Below are 21,058 nucleotides of genomic sequence, written 5' to 3' on the forward strand. Positions count from 1 at the left end.
TTACAGTACAATGTCCTGATGAAGGCTGTATAACTAGTTGTTGAAATGTTTAAACTGCTTCTGCTGATAATATAAAGAGAGGAAGTGGGATACCTATACGTGACAGGTTCTACACAGAACTACATGGGGGTTTTAGAAGAGGGGGGAGTAGGGGTTCGGAGGGATAGGGGGGATGGGGGAGGGGAGGGAGGGCAAAGAGGTAGAGGAAAGGGAAGGAGATTGGGTCAACAGGAAAGAATAAATTTGGATGGAAAAGACAAACCTCAAGGATTTCATGGGTCACCACAGATATTTGGGAGGAGGGACAAGCTGGGATGTCCCTCTAACCTAAAAGTTATATACTTGTTGAAAGCCCAACGTACTGGAATTACTTAAACAGAAGAATGGTTAAGATCTTATCGTGGAATGTGGGGGGTATAATATCACCAATTAAACGATCTAAGATATTACAAACACTGAATAGACAAAAGGCACAAATAGTCCTCCTTCAAGAAACGCATTTGAATGCCAGTGAACATAAAAAAACTGCGCCGGTGGTGGGTGGGGGACCTGGTGGATAGTCCCACGACCAACAAAAAAGCGGGAGTGGCAATCTTGTTCCGAAAAGGGCTTCAATGTGTATTACATGACAAGGTCACTGACTCTCAGGGGAGGTATATTATTCAACACATCACATTAAATAATAGACCATTGCTATTAATTAATATATACGCCCCAAATCAATATGACAAGCAATTTTTCCAGAATCTTATCAGGCAAATACAGAGATTTGAACAGATGCCGATAATAGTGGGTGGAGATTTCAACCAGGTATATGATCCATTGGTGGACAGCACTGGCCCTTCTCGGATTAGACCGCTGAATTACTCCAGGGGAGTGCCATGGATGTGCTCAGAGCTGGAATTGGTGGATTCCTGGCGTTTACTACACCCAGGAGAACGTGACTACACCCATTTATCCAGAGCCCATGGGACGCAGTCACGTATTGATTACTTGTTGGTGTCACAACATATGGCAACTTACATGGTACAGGCGGAGATAGGCCCAACCCAGGTGTCAGACCATGCAATGATTTGGATATCTATGAAATGGAATAATGAATCCAGGGGACCTCCCTACTGGAGATTCCCTAGGGCGCTATACTACGATTCCCAATTTCATATTTTTATGAAGGAAAAATGGGAGGAATATGGGGAATTCAATCGAGAGATCTTTCAGTCAAATCCAGTACTATTCTGGGAGGCCGCCAAGGCTGTATTGAGGGGACATATAATATCATACACAGCTCATAAAAAGAAAATGAGGGAGGCCGAGATGAGACGACTGGAGATGAGAGTGCGCTATCTCAGACAAATATATGGGAGAACACAGTCTAATGCCCACAAGAAAGCGTTGGTGATAGCACAAACAGAACTTAATCAATTAATTCATTCCTACACACAAAAATCCTTGATATACTTTAAATATCAGATGTACCAATACGCCAATAAACAAGGGAAACTATTAGCGCGAATGATTGCCCGAACGGAGGGGAGGAGATGGGTTACACAACTCAAAGATACACAGGGCACTAGGCATCACACTAATGAGAATATAAATAAAATATTTGAAGCCTTCTATACCAGCTTATATTCAACACCAGGAAATGAGGGACTGGAGGCAATGTCATACTTAGAGGGGCAGAATCTCCCCCGACTTGAGAGGGACCAACAAGAAATATTGAACGCAGCTATCACGGTGGAGGAGGTTCAGTGGTGTATAAGAGATAGCCCTATGTATAAATCACCGGGAATAGACGGATTTATAGCAGAGTGGTATAAACTCTTAATAGATGAGATTGGAGAGTGTTTAACAAGGGTCTTTAATACTTATGTAACACACGGGAAACTCCCATATTCATTGCGGACAGCACAGATAATCGTATTATTGAAACCAGGGAGGGACCCAACCTTGGCAGAATCTTATCGCTCAATATCTCTAATTTCATATGAAGCCAAATTGTTTGCGAAAGTGCTGTCAAATAGATTGGCTAGATATTTACCCCAGTTGGTGCTTGATCCTCAGGTAGGATTTATACGAGACAGATCAGTGGCGAAGAATCTGAGGAAGATTTTATTGGCACTGGAACAGATAAAAATTGATAAGGTCCCTTCAGTGCTGATTAGCTTTGATGCCCACAAAGCTTTCGATCGGGTGAGGTGGGACTTCCTATATGCGGTACTGGAGATTTATGGAATAACGGGGTTTTTTCAGGAAGCCATTAAGACACTATACCATGACCCACTAGCAGAGGTTTTGGCGAATGGAGTGACATCCGGAAGATTTGAGATAGCAAGAGGGACTAGACAGGGTTGTCCATTATCCCCTCTCCTGTTTGTGCTGGTGATCGATCCTTTAATTAGAGATATTGTAGGGACAGCAGAGATCCAGGGGATACATGTGGGGCAGGAACATTTTAAAATATCTGCTTTTGCGGATGATTTACTGGTAATCCTTCGCCAACCTAGTACATCCTTACCAGTGATTTTGGAGCTTTTTCGGGAATTTGGAGATTTCTCAGGATTTGGACTTAATTTAGACAAATCTGAGATCCAACCATTAAACGTTACAGCTGAAGAGTGGTCTCGCTTAGCTTGCCCACTCAAGAAAATAGATGGATCATTTATTTATTTAGGCATACAACTGCCGGGGGATCCCTCAAAACTATACCAAAAGAATATTACTGCCCTATTTGAGTATACAAAACGCCTATTGGAGAGATGGTCTAATTTGCCAATATCTTTGATGGGACGAATTAGCTTATTTAATATGATCTTATTCCCGAAGTGGCTTTACTGTTTCCAAATACTACCATTATATCTGCTGAGAAGGGATTGGAGAAGACTGATGGGTCTACTCTCTAAATTTTTCTGGAATAAGAAAAGACCCCAAATAAAATGGCAAATTATGTTAGACAATTGGGAGCGAGGAGGTATGGGAGTCCTAGATTTACTTAGCTATAATAGAGCCTGCTTAATGAGACATATAGGGGATTGGATAACGAATACAACGTTTCATACACCACGAACAATGGAGGAAGCCTGGGTTAAGCCGCTGCAATTGCAATATGTGTTACAAGCCAAACAATCCTCTCTCCCGAAACATATTAAAAATAGCTTGCTGGTTAAACCACTTAGGCTGGCATGGAGAGAACTTGGCCGCATGTGGGAGTTTGATGTCCATCAAAATGGGTTAATGCCTATAATAGGGAACGGAGACTTTATCCCAGGCATGGACAATATCCGATTTAGGACGTGGGGACAAAAAGGAATACATAATATACAGGACATGGTAGACCTAACTGGCAAAATCAAACAATTAGAGTCAATAGGATTGGGAGCGATTACAGTAATGGACGTATTTGCATATCAACAGATTTCACACTATATTACAGGAATTCCGAAGCATTCGCTTGCTAAGGATATACCCAATAAAATAGATAAACTATACGAACTGCCTACCAGCGAAGCTATATCAATATCACTCCTTAATAAAAGGCTCAAACAACAAGAACAACATAAACATATGGACCATATTATGGTGAAATGGTCAACGGATACAAAGCAAAGGATAACAATGCCAATGCTAATGAACAGTATGAGACAGATTCCTAAGAATATACACAGCGCAGAGCTTAGAGAATGTCAGGGTCGGATACTTTTACGGGCCTACACTTCTAGATCGAGACTTTATAACATGGGAAGAATAGATTCCCCAACATGTGAGAGGTGTAAAGAAACCCTTGGTACCTTTTATCATGCTATATGGGAATGCCAACAGATCCAACAGTTTTGGACCAAGATATTTGGGTTTTTAAGATTTTTGTTGCATAAGAATATTTTGATAAAACCAGAGCAGGCTATCCTGGGAATGGATGTTATACAGGGGGCTGGTACTGTTCACCATAACTTGTTGATATATAAAGCATGCTTAATAGGAAAAAAATGCATAATGATCAATTGGGTTAAACCGGATCCTCCCACATATTGGCAATGGCGCAATAGATTCCATGCTTTGTTGATTATGGAGCTGAGGGGTGTCTACCTGAGAGTCAAGAGACAAAAAGAATTATATTTTACTTGGAAAAGCTATATTCATAATCTGGCACCTAGAGCCCGTAGCTATATACTTAATCGTTTGGGTGACCCTCACATTCCTACAGGACACATTCCATAATAACACACGGTGACATACATCATAAGAGGTTTTGAGATTTTCTGCTACAAATAAAAAAAAGGGGGGGGGAGGGGAAGAAGGGATGGGGTATAGGGGATTTGAGGGGTAGGAGTATAACAGAGATAATGAACATTACATTTAAAAGGAGAGGAGAAGGACGAAGAGCACCTTGGAATGAATATGATGGGGCAATAGCATACATGCATAGATCAGATTCTGCCTGCTAACAGAGCTATATGCTGGATGTCACAACTAATGAATACTAGCAAGTGGGTTGTCCACAATTATACATTGTTGTAATATTTGTAAATAAGCAGGGGCTAGATGGAGGAGGGAAAATAACGGAGATTCTTTGAAGGAAATGACGGGACACAAATGGTATACAGGACAGAATATGGTTGTATAGCCAATGTTATTTGTTATAAATTTATGAATGTAATGTTGGAAAAAATCATCAATAAACAGATTTATAATAAAATGATATTATCTAATTGTGGGTCAGGGTCGTTGTCCAGTAATATAAGTTTTATTGTTTAACTTTGGTCTATAACGTAACATTCAGGAACTAAGAGTTGGACACTTTTCTACAAAAGGCACTATTTGAGTTTATAGAGGAATTAATTGAAATCAATACTGTGATATCAGCTAACTACAAGCAACAAAGCCTTCTCTATTTAGTTCCAGAGTCAAAACGTAAAAAAATTTTGAACAGAGTGGGAGATAGTGGAGAGCCTTTCTTATAATTATGCATACCTTGTTGATTACAGTGATTCGCTAATAACTAGTTCTGGCCAGCAAGCATACATTCAGTGCAGTGACCCTCGAGTGCAAATAATTTCTTAGTTATATGTTCCTTATATTTACAGTACCAATAAGCAGTCAGTGCTTTCCCTGTAACATGTCAAGGAAGCGCACACACACACACGAACCTGCAGAAACGTAAACATTTAACGTAATGTAGTTACAATCCATTGTAATGATATAACAAGGATGAATCGCTCTCCTGAGACAATATGATCTTTGTCTAAGGATGGTGTATGGAACTTTACAAAGCTAATAATTGCAGATATGTGTGAAAATTATCTATTCTATTGTCATACTCCATAACGGCATTAGTGGGCAGAACTAGAGATTAAATACTTGTGCTGCAACCCAATAAAGTAGCCATTCATTTGATTCACCTCCTAGTTGGCCAGCTTTCAAACCACTCTCTCTGTAGATCCCTCAAGTTTGTTTGTCACATATGCAGAACCATATCAATTCCAATTATATCACAGCACTGAAAATGTCACAATGGAGCATGTACCTTATCTGGCTCCATTTCTTTTTCTGCTTTATTATGAACATAACTCCACATGGCTGTTCAGTTTTGTCGTGCTGCTGCGGAAAGAAAAGAAAGATGCTAGGCTTGGGGGGGGGGGGGGGGACACAGGATATGATGGGATCGTAGGAGGGGTAATAGGGATGTAAGGATATAGATGGGAGAGGTGCTAGACATGATGAGGCTGTGGGAGGAGAAGGATACATGGGAGATACTGGATTTGGAGGGGGGATGTGCTGGACAGACAAGATACATAGACAAAAAAAAAAAAAAAGAGGTTTTGAGTTAAAATGATGAAGCATTATTTTTAGGACACTGAAAATTTTTGAACTTTTTCAGTCTCCCGCTTGGCATTGGAAACAAGGTTTCTGGCACTACATGTATCTCTGTTCAGGTGGCATGATCATCTCCTTCTGTTCTTTGGATTTTGACGTGCAATCCTTGTCCTCTACGTAGGCAGCTGATACGCTTGCTGTGAGGCAAAAGCGAAGGATCTATGATATCACAAACGTGCTAGAAGGGATTGGACTCATTGAGAAGAAATCCAAGAATAGTATTCAGTGGAAGTAAGTGACTCCATCTATTCTGCTCTGAACTCTGTCTGCTTCTTAACTTCTGTAACCAAGCTTGTGTGTGTCTTTCTCAGGGGTGTGGGGCCTGGCTGTAATACTCGGGAAATTGCAGATAAACTCATTGATCTAAAGGCAGAGATTTCTGACTTGGAGCGACGAGAGCAGGAACTTGATCAGCAGAGAGTCCGTGTCCAGCAGAGCATCAAAAATGTCACAGATGATGTGCAGAACAGCAGATATCCTTTGTGTCTCCATTCTGATGGCATTGTCTCCTCTGCGTTAACTTTATATCATGTTGCTTCTAATGGTACCACTGCCTGGTCTGCTGATAGAAGAACTTCTGGGATATGAGTGACAACATTTCTTTAGGAGTAATGTACTATTAGAAACAACAGCTGGCAGCAGCACTATATGGACAGTGGTAGTGGGCATCAGTATTGACTGTCAGAGATGTGCACAGGCCAGCCATTTTTGGTTCATTTGGCTTGTTTCCCTAATTTTTGAGTGTGTTTGATTTGTTTCACACATTCATGTAATATTTTTAAAATGTTTTAGCATGTGCAATATTTTTTTAAGGTTCAACAATTTTTTATTGATGAAATAACAAAATTGACAGTCAACAAGCTCCATCTGTAACCTTTGTAAACAAGACAACCTGAGTACACGGATGGTGATAATCGCATCATCAAAATGTAAACATTTGCTCCCCCACCCCTTCAAGGTTATATGAAAACTATTCTTACAATGTAACATACGTGTAACACAATAATTAATGTAGTGCAGATTCAGCTAAAAGGCGAGCTGGCAGCCTCAGAAAGCTCTATTGCATAGAGCTCTAGTGTTCCGTATCATAACCATAACAACACTGTAGAACTCTCCTTTCCCTACGTCCCTCCTCACCTGTCGATACACTCAGAACGGATAACAGTAACCACATGAAGAACTAGTAATAATGTTTTCAACCACTGCCGCGTATGGGCTCTTCAATTAACTAAGTACGCTCACAGTAATACAACAGAAATCAGGTCTTCCATATCATCATGCTGATCAATCCATAGACTGGTGGGTTGTGTCCATCTACCAGCAGGTGGAGATAGAGAGCAATCCTTTTGCCTCCCTATATGTGGTCATGTGCTGCCGGAAACTCCTCAGTATGTTCTCTATCTCAGCAGGTGGTGGTCACACACAGCAGCAGCTCTGGCTAGGCCTCCAAGCCTAATTTTTAGGTTTTGTTGAGTGCCTGGGGTTGAGGGCTCTTCTTGAGCAAGTGCAAACCTGGTGGTGCCAGGTCCCTCCTTTTCTCCCCCCTCCCGCTGGCTCCGTTTAAAAAAAAAAAAAAAAAAAAAAAAAATTTTGGACGTCCTTAAGGGCGTTTATTTCGACGTTTATTTAAACGTTTATTGCAGCTACTCACTGGGACACCAGGTCGTTACAGCTCGGAGCGGAAAGCAGGTAATTTTACCTTTTTGTAGCGGGCAGGGGGTTCCCCGATTGATCTCCACGTGGCTGATGGCGTCGGAGGGCGAGGGCGCAAAGAATCGCTCCCCGGACCGCGTGTGCGCATCTAGCGGGGATGCGGGGGTTTTAAAGTCTGATTCGCCCTTGTTGGGTGTCAGTTTGGAGGCCGATCAGTGTCCCGGTTCTTCCTCCGGTGCGGCGGTTTTTCCCGCCATAAACGCCCATCCCCCGCTGCTCGCCTCCGCCATCTTGGCCGGCCACGCTGCTCAGACGGCTTCTTCTTGGGCCGCCCTTGAGGTGGGAGATGTTAATGCCATGGCCGCCCTTCATTTGGGCGACGGCAGAAAAGCGGCTAAAGTTAAGCGCCGTTCTTCCCGCGCGGCTCCTTCGCGGAGTGTCGCGCCGGACGCCATCTTGGATGCGCAGCATGTTTCTCCCCCGCTCTTGCGAGCGCCGGTTGAGGGTGCGTCTAGGGCTGTGGACCAGGCTGCTGAAGTGCACAGTCTGGGGGGTTTCTCCCCCGAGTTTATTTTGCTGCTGCATCAGGCCTTCCTTATGCAAAACGCTGCCCCTTCTCCCTTGTCCGATAAAGGGATTGAGGCCCCCGGAAGTAAACGCCCTCGGGTGGATTTCCAGGCCTTAGAGGACTCTGTCTCCTCTGATGTAGATGAGGGCAGCGTATCTGAGTTCTCCCAACGGTCCTTTGGGGATTCCTTGGAGGAGACGGATTCCCGCTTGGATGGAGCGGATGACCCCTCTGCAGCGCGGATCTTTCGCTCAGAGGACTTGCCCAACCTGTTAATGCAGGCCATGAGCATTTTGAAGATTTCCTCTCCAGAGAACGTCTCTCCCTCAGCCCCTGTTGGCTCCGCCATTATGCTGGGGACGAAGCGCCCGCCTAGAACCTTCCACGTGCATGATGCCATGCGCACCTTGATTTCGGCTCAATGGGATGTCCCGGAAGCGAGCCTCAAAGTGGCTAGGGCTATGTCCCGCCTCTATCCTTTGCCTGAAAGTGAACGGGAGACCTTTCTTTTGCCTACCGTGGATTCTTTAATCACTGCGGTGACTAAGAAAACGGCGTTGCCGGTGGAAGGTGGCACGGCCCTAAAGGACGCCCAAGACAGAAGATTAAAGGCGGCCTTAAGGTCGTCCTTCGAGGCGGCTGCTTTAAGTTTGCAGGCCTCAGTTTGCGGCTCCTATGTGGCCAGGGCGTGCCTGACGATTGTGCAGCGGGCTTCCCCCTCGGATCCTTCCTTGAGGGCTGACTGGCCGGCCCTGGAATCGGGCCTGGCTTATTTGACAGACTTACTGTATGATGTCTTGAGAGCCTCGGCTAAAGGTATGGCTCAGACAGTCTCTGCGCGGCGGTGGCTTTGGCTGAAGCATTGGTCTGCTGACCACGCATCTAAGTCCAGCCTGGCTAAGTTGCCTTTTAAAGGCAAGCTGCTCTTTGGGGTCGAGCTGGACAAAATTGTGACCGATCTCGGCACGTCTAAGGGCAAGAGGTTACCAGAGATCAGGGCTCGGGCCAGTGGTGCTCGCCCTGGTAACTCCAGAGGATGGTTTCAGGAAGCCCGTCGGTACCGCCCGGGCAAGTCGGGCTCCTCTGCCCCCTCTTCCTTCAAAAGGAACTTCTCCCCCAAGCAGCATTCCTTTCGCAGAGACCGCCGTCCCGGAGGTGCGCCCTCCGGTCCTCCCCCAGGGTCTCGTACCCAATGACGGGGCCCTGGTCCATGGCCCAGTGCAGATTGGAGGACGCCTGTCCTCGTTTCTGGGCGAGTGGACCAGGGTAACTTCAGACGCTTGGGTTCTGGAAGTCATCAGAGACGGCTACAAGCTAGAGTTCTGCCGACCCTTAAGAGACGGGTTTGTACTCTCTCCCTGCAAGTCTCCGGTCAAAGCTGTGGCAGTGCAGCAGACCTTGGACAACCTGATCCGCCTGGGTGCGGTTGTTCCGGTGCCAGAAAATCAGATTGGCAAGGGAGGTTCTGTATGGCCTATCCTCGACCTCAAAGGGGTCAATCGGGCCTTGAAAGTGCGGCACTTTCGCATGGAGACTCTCCGCTCTGTTATAGCGGCAGTGAAGGCAGGGGAGTTCTTGGCTTCCTTGGACATCAAGGAAGTGTACCTGCATATTCCCATCTGGCCTCCTCATCAACGCTTTCTGCGTTTTGCAGTCCTGGGCCGACACTTCCAGTTCAGAGCCCTCCCTTTCGGGTTGGCTACTGCTCCGCGGACCTTCTCCAAAGTAATGGTGGTCATCGCGGCCTTCCTGCGAAAGGAAGGAGTACAAGTCCATCCTTATCTGGACGACTGGTTGATCCGAGCTCCCTCTTATGCAGAGTGCGGCAAAGCTGTGGACCAGGTGATTGCTCTTTTGAGCTCCCTGGGGTGGATCATCAACTGGGAGAAGAGCCAGCTGCGCCCGACTCAGTCCCTGGAGTATCTGGGAGTTTGATTCGACACCCAAGTGGGCAGAGTGTTCCTGCCAGACAATCGGATTGTCAAACTTCAGGCTCAGGTGGACCAGTTCCTAGTAGCCTCTCCTCTTCGGGCTTGGGACTATGTGCAGCTGTTGGGCTCTATGACGGCCACGATGGAAGTAGTGCCCTGGGCTAGGGCTCATATGAGACCACTACAGCACTCTCTGCTGCAGCGCTGGACTCCGGTGTCGGAGGATTATGCTGTGCGCCTTCCCTTGGACCCAGCAGTGCGCAAGGCGCTGAGCTGGTGGCTGCAGACAGACAAGTTGTCTGCAGGAATGCCTCTGGTGACCCCGGAGTGGATTGTCGTCACGACGGACGCCTCTTTGTCGGGCTGGGGAGCCCACTGCTTGGGAAGGACAGCGCAGGGGCTCTGGTCTCCTGCAGAGGCAAAGTGGTCTATCAACCTCCTGGAACTCAGAGCCATTCGGTTGGCGCTTTTGGAGTTCATCCCGGTACTGGCGTTGAAGCCAGTACGGGTCCTGTCGGACAATGCCACGGCTGTGGCCTATGTCAACCGCCAGGGAGGTACCAAGAGCGCCCCTCTAGCCAAGGAGGCCATGAGTCTATGCCAGTGGGCGGAAGCGAACCTGGAACAGGTGTCAGCGGCCCACATTGCCGGAGTCATGAATGTCAAGGCGGACTTTCTCAGTCGCCATACCTTGGATCCCGGAGAGTGGCAGCTATCTGCTCAGGCGTTCTTGGACATCACGAAGCGCTGGGGCCAGCCGAGCCTAGATCTGATGGCGTCATCGGCCAATTGCCAAGTGCCGCGCTTTTTCAGCAGAGGACGGGACCCTCGATCCCTGGGAGTAGATGCTCTTCTCCAACAGTGGCCGACACAGGAGCTTCTCTATGTGTTCCCGCCCTGGCCCATGTTGGGCAGGGTGCTAGACTGGGTGGCAAAGCATCCGGGCCGGATAATCCTGGTGGGTCCGGACTGGCCCAGACGTCCCTGGTATGCGGACTTGATCAGGCTCTCAGTGGACGATCCTCTGCGGCTGTCAGTGGAGCAGGGCCTGTTGCATCAGGGTCCCGTGGTGATGGAGGATCCCTCCCCCTTTGGTTTTACGGCCTGGCTATTGAGCGGCAGCGTCTGAGAAAGAAGGGCTTCTCAGACAAGGTCATCGCCACTATGCTGAGAGCGAGGAAGCGCTCTACTTCTACTGCTTACGCCAGGGTTTGGCGTACCTTTGCAGCGTGGTGTGAAGCAGGCTCACTTTCTCCCTTCACTGCTCCAATTTCTTCAGTGTTGGCGTTCCTGCAAGAAGGTCTGGAGAAAGGCCTGTCGCTCAGTTCCCTTAAAGTCCAGGTAGTGGCTCTGGCTTGCTTCAGGGGCCGCCTGAAGGGTGCTTCCCTGGCTTCGCAGCCAGATGTGGTGCGCTTTCTCAAGGGAGTTAATCACCTGCGCCTTCCTCTGCACTCAGTGGTGCCTGCGTGGAATCTCAACCTGGTGCTAAGAGCCTTGCAGAAGCCGCCTTTTGAACCCTTGTCAAGGGCATCTCTGAAAGACCTGACGTTGAAAGCAGTCTTTTTGGTGGCTATCACTTCAGCCAGAAGAGTTTCCGAGCTCCAGGCACTCTCATGTCGAGAGCCCTTTCTGCAGTTCACTGAGGCAGGAGTGTCTATTCGCACAGTGCCTTCCTTCCTGCCCAAGATTGTTTCTCGCTTCCATGTGAATCAGCAGCTCTGTCTCCCTTCCTTTCATAGGGAGGACTACCCAGAGGAATACTCTGCTCTCAAATATCTGGATGTGAGACGAGTCATCATCAGATACTTGGAAGTGACCAATGATTTCCGGAAGTCGGATCATCTGTTTGTCCTGTTTGCAGGTCCTCGTAAGGGTCTGCAGGCTGCTAAGCCTACAGTGGCAAGATGGGTCAAGGAAGCCATTGCAGCGGCTTATGTGGCCGCGGGGAAGGTGCCGCCTATCCAGCTGAAGGCTCACTCCACTAGAGCTCAGGCGGCCTCGATGGCAGAGGCCGGGTCCGTCTCCTTGGAAGAGATTTGCAAGGCGGCAACTTGGGCATCGGCCCATACCTTCTCCAGGCATTACCGCTTGACTGTGGCTGCTCGGGCGGAGGCCCGGTTTGGAGCTTCAGTGTTGCGGTCAGGGATTTCTATGTCCCGCCCTGGGTGAGTACTGCTTCGGTACATCCCACCAGTCTATGGATTGATCAGCATGATGATATGGAAGGTAAAATTATGTATCATACCTGATAATTTTCTTTCCATTAATCATAGCTGATCAATCCATAGCCCCTCCCAGATATCTGTATTGTTTATATTCTGGTTGCATTTCAGGTTCAAGTTTAGTCTTCAGTTCCTGTTCAGGAGGACTTCGTGTTCAAGTTTTTCAATGGATTCTTCAAGAGTTGAGACGAATTTGTGTTACAGTGAGCTGCTGCATTCCTCTCCCCTCCGTTTTATGGGGCTGGATTGAGACTTAAATTCTGCCGGCGCTCCCTCCCGCTTCGTGCGGCAGTAGGGCAGCCTTTGTACCCCTCCCGCTTCGGCGGTGTTAGGGTCCGTCAGCTCCTCCCGCGGTTGCGGTTGCAGGATAAGCCAGATCCCCCCGCATCGGCGGGTGTGGTGTCCCTCCCCCGCTCCGCGGGGATGAGCTGGACGGATTCCCCTCCCCCACTTGTGTGGGGATGAGCTGGGTTAATTCCCCTCCCCCGTTTCGGCGGTGGTGAGCTGGGCAGAGTGTCCCTTTGTGGGTGTAATTCTCTAAGTGCTGAGTCCTGCGGTTGGAGCTTGGATATCGACATACTGAGGAGTTTCCGGCAGCACATGACCACATATAGGGAGGCAAAAGGATTGCTCTCTATCTCCACCTGCTGGTAGATGGACACAACCCACCAGTCTATGGATTGATCAGCTATGATTAATGGAAAGAAAATTATCAGGTATGATACATAATTTTACCTTCTAGGCGTATTCCACCTTCTACCGTTCATCCTTCTCTCCCCCCTCCCATACACTCCACATTCAACCACATTCATCCTAATGTGTTCAACACTTGGCTGCGCGCTCTAGGCAAAATTCCTTTTAAATACGCGCCCCCAGACTCTAATGAAAAGTTGCCGTCTTTTTGCTGTGTATCGGGCCTCACGTGCCTCCCACAGCATAAGCTCGTGTAGTTTATTTCTCCAATACCAATAAGATGGTGCTTTATCAGTGACCCAGTAATTAAGGATACATTTTTTCCCCAGGATGCAGGATTTACTCAAAAATAATTTCTCTTCCCTTGTCCCTCTGCCCCACACTCCCACCGCACTAAATAATACCTTTTCAAAAGACTGATTAATCCAACCCTCTAGGATCCTAGAAAGAAAACGGGAAAGAGCTGACCAGAACATCTGAATGGCCCTACATTGCCAGAGCCCATGGGTTAGCGTTGCAGTCTCCGCTCTGCATCTCTAACACAGTTCGGAGGCCGACTCCAGCATACCAGGCCTGCTTACCCGAGAAATGCTCTGTGTATGGTCCTAAAGTGAGCCTCCTGCAGTTCGGCACTATGCACCACCCCCACAATCCCTTTAAGAGCTGTCATAATTCTCCCCGCTGGCACTCTCCTCCTCCCCTCCCTGTTCCATCTGTCAGCAACCTCCGCGACCTCTCGCCTCAGTCGAAATTGGCCTAATAGTTTATGGAACCAGGAGACCGAGATCTGACCCGCTGCGTCTCCTTCTAGAAATTCCCTAATCTTTCCTCCAAACTCTATAGATAAACTAGGCCTGGGTAATCCCCGGATATAATGAGTGAGTTGAAGATAGGCCAACTGAGACAAGAGCCCCCCCTGCACAGGTCTGCTCAAACTCTAGAAGGGGCATCTCCGTCCCTTCTGCCTGGAGGAAGTGTTCTAAGTGTGTTATTCCCTGTCGCTCCAGATCTCTAAAAATTCTATTCTCGCTACCCGCAGGGAACTCTGCATTCCTGGTAATCAGCAGCAGCACACTACTCTCTGGATTTTGATCCCAGAATTTAACTATGAACCACCAAAGCTGTCGTAACGGTTGTAGGAGCACACTATCTTTCAGCAGTTGCGGGACATTACTCGTCTTAGCATGTAATAGATAGTGTAGGGCCCAAGGGTAGAAGTGCGCCTTTTCCCATCTAATATCAGTATATGAGGATGTCTCTAGGATCCAGTCTCTCAAATGCCGAAGAAGGCACGGATGATTATATTCCTTCATGTCTGGCACGGCCAATTCTCCTTCCACCTGGGTCCGCTTATATAGTACCATTTCATTTTTGGCTTTTTGCCCACCCAGCAGAACCTCACTATCTGTCTCTGCAAGACCTTTAAGTCTCTTTTGAGTACCCAAATCGGGAGGGATTACATTATGTACAACCACTTCGGAAAGATCACCATTTTATATAAATGTATCCTTCCCATAAGTGACAGAGGTAAAGAAGACCACATCGCCAATTGGTCTCTAGTGTCCCTCAGCAATTGCTGAATGTTAGAATGATATAAATGGGTTGGGTCCATGGGCATCAGCACCCCAAAGTATCTAAATACTGTATTTGCCCGCCTCATCGGAAACTGATCCCACACCTCCCTTGGGACCGCGGCACTCGCCAAAGCTTCTGACTTTTCCAAATTTAATTTAAACCCAGAGAACGCTCCGTATTCTACTAAGCTTTCCATTAGGTGACTCAGTGACGTCTGGGGATCTTTAATCAACACTAGGAGGTCATCCGCAAAGGCCGCAATTTTAATTGTCTGACCTCTAATGCTCACCCCTTTGATGTCAGTATTGTTCGTAATCTCCTGTATCAGGGGGTCCAAGGTCAACACAAACAAGAGCGGTGAGAGTGGACACCCTTGTCTCGTCCCTCTTACAATAGAGAACCAGTCTGAGAACAGTCCGTTAACACTTATTCTCGCCTGGGGATCTGTGTATAATGTCCTCACTGCATTTTCAAAGAAGCCTGTTATACCATAGGCATGTAGGGTCTTAAACAAAAATCCCCAGTCCACCCTATCAAATGCCTTTTCGGCATCAAAGCTTATTAACATGGCTTGCCTGTTCTCCATTTTAACTCTCTCCAAGGCCACCAATATCTTCCTCATGTTTTTAGCTATTTTCCTGTTTTTAACAAATCCTACCTGTGAGTTCTCTATCAAGGAAGGGAGATATGTAGCTAGCCTATTTGCCAGTATCTTGGCCATAAATTTAGTTTCGGAGTTCAGCAACAAGATGGGTCTATAAGATTCCGGTCGATGAGCCGGTCTGCCAGTTTTCAAAATAACTGTTATGTGTGCTTGATTTAGATGCGGTGGCATCTGTCCCCTGGTTATGATGGAATTGAAGACTTCCGTCAACACTGTGCTTATCTCAGGTCCCAGCATCTTATAGAACTCATTACTTAGGCCATCTGGACCTGGAGTTTTACCCAGAGGGCTTTGCTTAAATACCCATGCCACTTCATCCTCTATTATAGGCGCATTTAGCCGCTGTTGTTCCTCCTCTAATAATTTTGGGAGTTCTATGCTTTCTAGATAAGCCTCACTAGGCGTTACAATCTCTGTTTGTGGCTTATACAGTTCCGCAAAAAATAATCCTTGAATATAGCAGAGATTTAACTGTCACTGCGTTCTGATACTCCGTGCCTATTCATTAATGTGATGATCTTGCGGGAGCCCACTCTTTTATGTATAAGCTTCGCCAAGAATCCCCCTCCCTTATTTGTGAACTTGTACAACTAATATTTATAATATACCATTGACTTCTGCACTGATTGATGCAGAAGCTCATTTAGAGCTTGCTGTGTACGTACGCCCTGTGAATGATCCAACACGTAGTTCTGCCTCAAAGAGATCACTCTCTTTTCCAACCTATATATCTCTCTTTGCCGTGCTTGTTTCTTAAAACTTACATAAGCTATTATTTCTCCACGTAACACAGCCTTGGCGGTTTCCCAATAGAGGACAGGGTCACCACGGTGAATCTCATTGTTCTGCTTAAAATCTTGCCATTTGGTCAAAATGTGGGGCAAAAATTGGGGATCTCGATATAGATGTGTGGGGAAGCGCCAGGATCGCTCACCCCGCTGGGTTCCCTCTAGTCGCAGGTCCGTGGCCACCCAGGCGTAATCTGATACTGCAATGGGTCCTATGTTAGCCTCCGTTACTTGTGTCAGCAGTGCTCGTGTTATGAATATGTAATCAATACGGAACAGAGTGGAGTGTGCCCGTGACAGATGCGTATAATCACGGTCTACTGGGTGGAGTGTCCTACACACGTCCACCACATCTAGCGCTTCTTCTAACACCCCGGTGCCCCTTTGACCTCTGGCCAGCTCTCTCGCCGTTGGCTTAGATCTATCGAACTTAGGGTCCACTACGTCATTTAGATCCCCTCCCAGGATGACCGGTGCAGCTCCCATACCCTGTATCTTTCTTAGGAGCTGTGTATAGAACTCACTTTCATATCTGTTGGGGGCGTAGATATTACATAATGTCACCAGCTATCTATCCAATTCCAGGGACACCAGTACATATCGTCCCCTGCCATCCCTTATTATTTTCTTTACCTTCATGTGTATTCCCTTTCGAATCAGAATGATCACTCCACCTTTCCCTTCCACTGCTGGGGATTCCATAATCTCTCCAACCCACCACCTCTTCAATTTTTCATGTTCTACCTGTGTTAAATGTGTCTCCTGCAAAAAGGCAACTGACGCTCTCTGATCGTTTAGGACTTTCAATATTTTCTGTCTTTTAATGGGTGAGTGGATACCCCCCACATTCCAAGTCACAATCTTCAGAGATGTCAGATCTGTGTCTGGGTAGTGCTGTCACCTTCAGTTCCAACCCTATCGTCCGGAGAGTGTCCCAGCCACCACTCCCCGAACCACACTCTGGTTCCATATGCCTCTTTTCTCCTAGAACCTTGACGCTTCTTACACACTTCACATTCATACCAACCATGTAACCACATTCGCACCCCCACCTTCCCTCCCGGATATTGCCCTCCCTGGATCTTCCCCCCCATCTCTCCCTCTCCCGCCCCTTCTCAGACCCTCTCATTGGTCATCTTATGCCTCTAGGAGTCAGTTTTAACATGTCCAGCACATTCACTTCTCCATTAGCCAATGTCTGCTTTTTTCCCCCCCTTAACGATCCATTAAAGTGCAGTAGTTCTCAAACTATCAGATGGCCATCCTCCGTGATCGACTCCACTGCGCGCACTCCATCTTCATCCGTTGTTCTGCCCACGATCACCGGTTGATTCCTTTGCAAGTTTATCTACCGTATTTTTCGGACTATAAGATGCACTTTTTTCCCCAAAAATTTGGGAGGAAAATGGGGGGTGCGTCTTATAGTCCGAAGGTAGATTTGGCTGGCTGGCTGGCCGCCCGCCCTCCGAGTTCGGGATCGCCCTCCCACCGGCCCTGTCACCACTTCTCCCTACTCACGTCATACGATCTTCCTTGGTGGTCTAGTGACGTCGGGGCAGGAAAGAGCTCCCTCTTTCCTGCCCAGCGCGCTGCTCTCCATCCTCCTGTATGCAGCCTGACGGTCTCAGCGAGATTCAAAATGGCCGCCGAGACTTCAATTCTCGGCGGCCATTTTGAATCTCGCTGAGACCATCAGGCTGCATACAGGAGGATGGAGAGCAGCGCGCTGGGCAGGAAAGAGGGAGCTCTTTCCTGCCCCGACGTCACTAGACCACCAGGGAAGATCGTGTGACGTGAGTAGGGAGAAGTGGTGACAGGGCCGGGGGGAGGGTGATCCTGAACTCGGAGGGAGGGATTCGGACAAGACGCACCGGAGCACCTAGGTTTTAGAGGAGGGAAAAAGGAAAAAATTTTTTTTCCTATTTCCCTCCTCTAAAACCTAGGTGCGTCTTATGGTCCGGTGCGTCTTATAGTCCGAAAAATACGGTACATACTCCTTCGCTTCCTGGGCTTTGTCAAAAAACAACACTTGCCCATTATGCGTTATCTTCAGCCTTGCTGGGTACAAGAGGCTAAATTTATACTTCAAGCCAAACAGTTTGAGCAGAGCTGTGCAAATTCTTTTCTTGCCGCTGACACGTTAAAGGAATAGTCTTGGAAGCACACAACTGTACCTCCCTGGTATTCCAGATGTTTCCCTGCTCTTAAACTTTGCAGTACTTCCATTTTGTGGGCGTAATTCAAGATCTTTAGGATCACCACTCGTGGTCGATCAGCATTGTCCCTTCTTGTGCCTAACCGATGGGCCCTTTCTATTTTCAGCTGGTCCTGTAAGTCTGGGTGCGCCAACGCTCTTGGCAGCCATTTTTCTAAGAACAGGCAAAGATTTTTCTCAGGCAGATTCTCCGGGAGACCCACCAGCCGGAGGTTGTTCCGACGGGAGCGATTTTCTAAGTCCTCGAGTTTTGTTTCTAGCTCTGACAGTCGGGTCTCCAGCTTGGGCTGTGCCTCCACTATTTTCCTGATCTCGTCCTCCGTCTGTCCCAGCCGCTGTTGCGCTTCGCGCATATCCGTTACCAGTGCTGCCTGCCGCTCTTCCATCCCATCTAATTTATCCAATATAAGTTGCAGTTTCTGTCCTACCGCTTGCTCCACTGCCGCCCGAACCTCCTCTGTTATCTCCGCGGCCCACAACGAACTAGGCGTGGGTGAGCTGGGTGCCACTTTGTTGGCCATTTTGTTTTCGGCCAGCCGCGATCTCTCTTTGGGATCTTTGGTGCTGTTTTTGTTGCCATCCGTCTCCTCCGGATCACTTCTCAGGACGAGGTAGGCTTGCAGCACTTATATTTTTACTTTCGCGTTGCTATTGCTTTCAAGGGGCGCTGATAGCGAGTGCAGGTTTTCGGGTGTCTCGGAGCAGCTGTGCTTCGTGGCTCGCTACTCCATTCCCCAACTGGAAGTCTAGCATGTGCAATATTTTTAAAATATTTTAGCATGTGCAAATTGATTGAACTCTCATTACTTCATAGGTTAATACCTGTTAAGTAAATTTTTCCCTGTGAAACTAAGGCTCATTAATGAACTGACTGCATGCTAACGAATGCACATCCCTGTTGATATAATGCCTGTAACACTGCTGCAGCATTGTAGATGTGCTACAGTACAGCCTGAGCAGTATGCATTGTTGGATACAGTAGTGGTATGCTGGAGGGGGTGACCTGTAGACATAATGCTTCTGAGATATGTTAAGTTTACGCTTTCACGTACTTTTCTTTTGAAATTGTAATCACCTTAAAAATGGTCACCAAACAGATTCTAAGCCTATGTGGCATTTTAATGATTTAAAAACCAGAGTTTTTTTTATGCCAGTGACGTAACTGGTACCATGTATAAATCTGACCACCTGAAGAAACTTTAGTAAAAAAAAGGTGGTGGTGGGGATCTGAGGCTTTTTCCTCCTGGTTTATTCATATTCTGCCTAGATTAGTAGGTTTTTTTTTTTTAAATAATTTTTTTTTATTGAATAATGAACATACAATCACATAGTTCAACATACAAATCATCCCCCAAACTTAACCCTCCTGTCCCCTCCTGATATCATCACCAGAATGTAGGAGAGGTACCCCCTTCCCCCTCTACATGTAATTATTGATGAAGTCTCAACCTTCAATAAGGTCTCCTGATTCCCCGTCTGGAGATCTTCCCAAACGCCATGTCTTATGTTTGTCCCATATCTTGTGAAAGGAGTTCAGTTGTCCATTCTTGATGGCTGTCAATTCCACCATAAGGTGTAGATAATCCAGTTTCTTACGGTAGGTAGATATGGAGGGAAATGATGTACTTTTCCATGCAGCAACCAAAGCTAGGCAGGCTGCTGTAAATAATTGACTAGCCCAGCTATGATATTCAACTTTCATACCAAAGGGTCTATGGTGCAATAAGCAATTTTCTTGCCGCAGAGGATATGGCACCCCAAGTACCTGCTGTGTCATAGAGGTAACGTCCTGCCAGTAATTTTGCACTACAGGGCAAGACCACCATATGTGATACATATCTCCTGGCATCCCACATTGTCTCCAACATAATCCCATTCCTGCATGATACATATGAAACAGTTGTTGTGGAATATAATACCATCTATATAACACTTTATATCCATTTTCCATTAGAGTGCTACTAGCAGATGACTTAAGTAATATTTAAAGCTTAGCTCCTACTTCTTATCCTCATTTACCTTCCCCAAATCCTTTTCCCATTGTTGCATGTAGGCAGTTGTAGGTGTGTAGAACAGCAGTAATGCCTGATATATTTGTGACACACAATCCCTTACCTCCACCTCCTCCAATTGCTGTTTTTGAGTGTCTCGGGTAAGTTCCGTTCCTCCTTAGCTTTACGTAATATGTAGTCACCTGTTCGCCTATAATGGAAATTATGGTGTGGTGGGCTATCATATTCTCCTTGTTGATCTGTATACAGCACACCCTCCTCCCATGTTTGTCCTAAAGTAGCTAATCCCTGTGTCCCCCATTGTTTGTAGATTTTCTCCTCCCATCCTGCTTGAAAGCCTGGGGCATATCGTATCATGGTATGGAGAAAATAAGATCTGGTGGGATAGAATTGTTTTCTAACCTTATGCCAGATGTTTAGTGGAATTTCCACCCCCAAGGGTGTTTGCTTCATACAACTCAAAAGCTCATCTCTTGGGAGCCAAGGTATCGCTCTCAACGGCACTGGGTTTAACCATTTCCATTTCATCATGCTGATCAATCCATAGACTGGTGGGTTGTGTCCATCTACCAGCAGGTGGAGATAGAGAGCAAACTTTTGCCTCCCTATATGTGGTCATGTGCTGCCGGAAACTCCTCAGTATGTTCTCTATCTCAGCAGGTGGTGGTCACACACAGCAGCAGCTCTGGCTAGGCCTCCAAGCCTAATTTTTAGGTTTTGTTGAGTGCCTGGGGTTGAGGGCTCTTCTTGAGCAAGTGCAAACCTGGTGGTGCCAGGTCCCTCCTTTTTTCCCCCCTCCTGCTGGCTCCGTTTAAAAAAAAAAAAAAAAAAATTTTGAACGTCCTTAAGGGCGTTTATTTCGACGT

General features: G+C 47.0%; 1 protein-coding gene across 3 annotated transcripts in view; it reads left to right on the forward strand.

The window, feature by feature from the left end:
- E2F4 (E2F transcription factor 4) overlaps positions 1-21,058 on the forward strand; it is a 136,666-nt gene that overhangs the window by 6,401 nt on the left and 109,207 nt on the right. For all 3 annotated transcript variants that reach the window (XM_030203737.1, XM_030203736.1, XM_030203738.1), the window contains exons 2-3: positions 5,993-6,102; positions 6,183-6,344. In XM_030203737.1, the coding sequence (XP_030059597.1) occupies positions 5,993-6,102; positions 6,183-6,344 (272 nt within the window). The remainder of the gene's footprint in view (positions 1-5,992; positions 6,103-6,182; positions 6,345-21,058) is intronic.

Source organism: Microcaecilia unicolor, chromosome 5, assembly GCF_901765095.1.
Source record: "Microcaecilia unicolor chromosome 5, aMicUni1.1, whole genome shotgun sequence".
Lineage (NCBI taxonomy): Eukaryota > Metazoa > Chordata > Amphibia > Gymnophiona > Siphonopidae > Microcaecilia > Microcaecilia unicolor.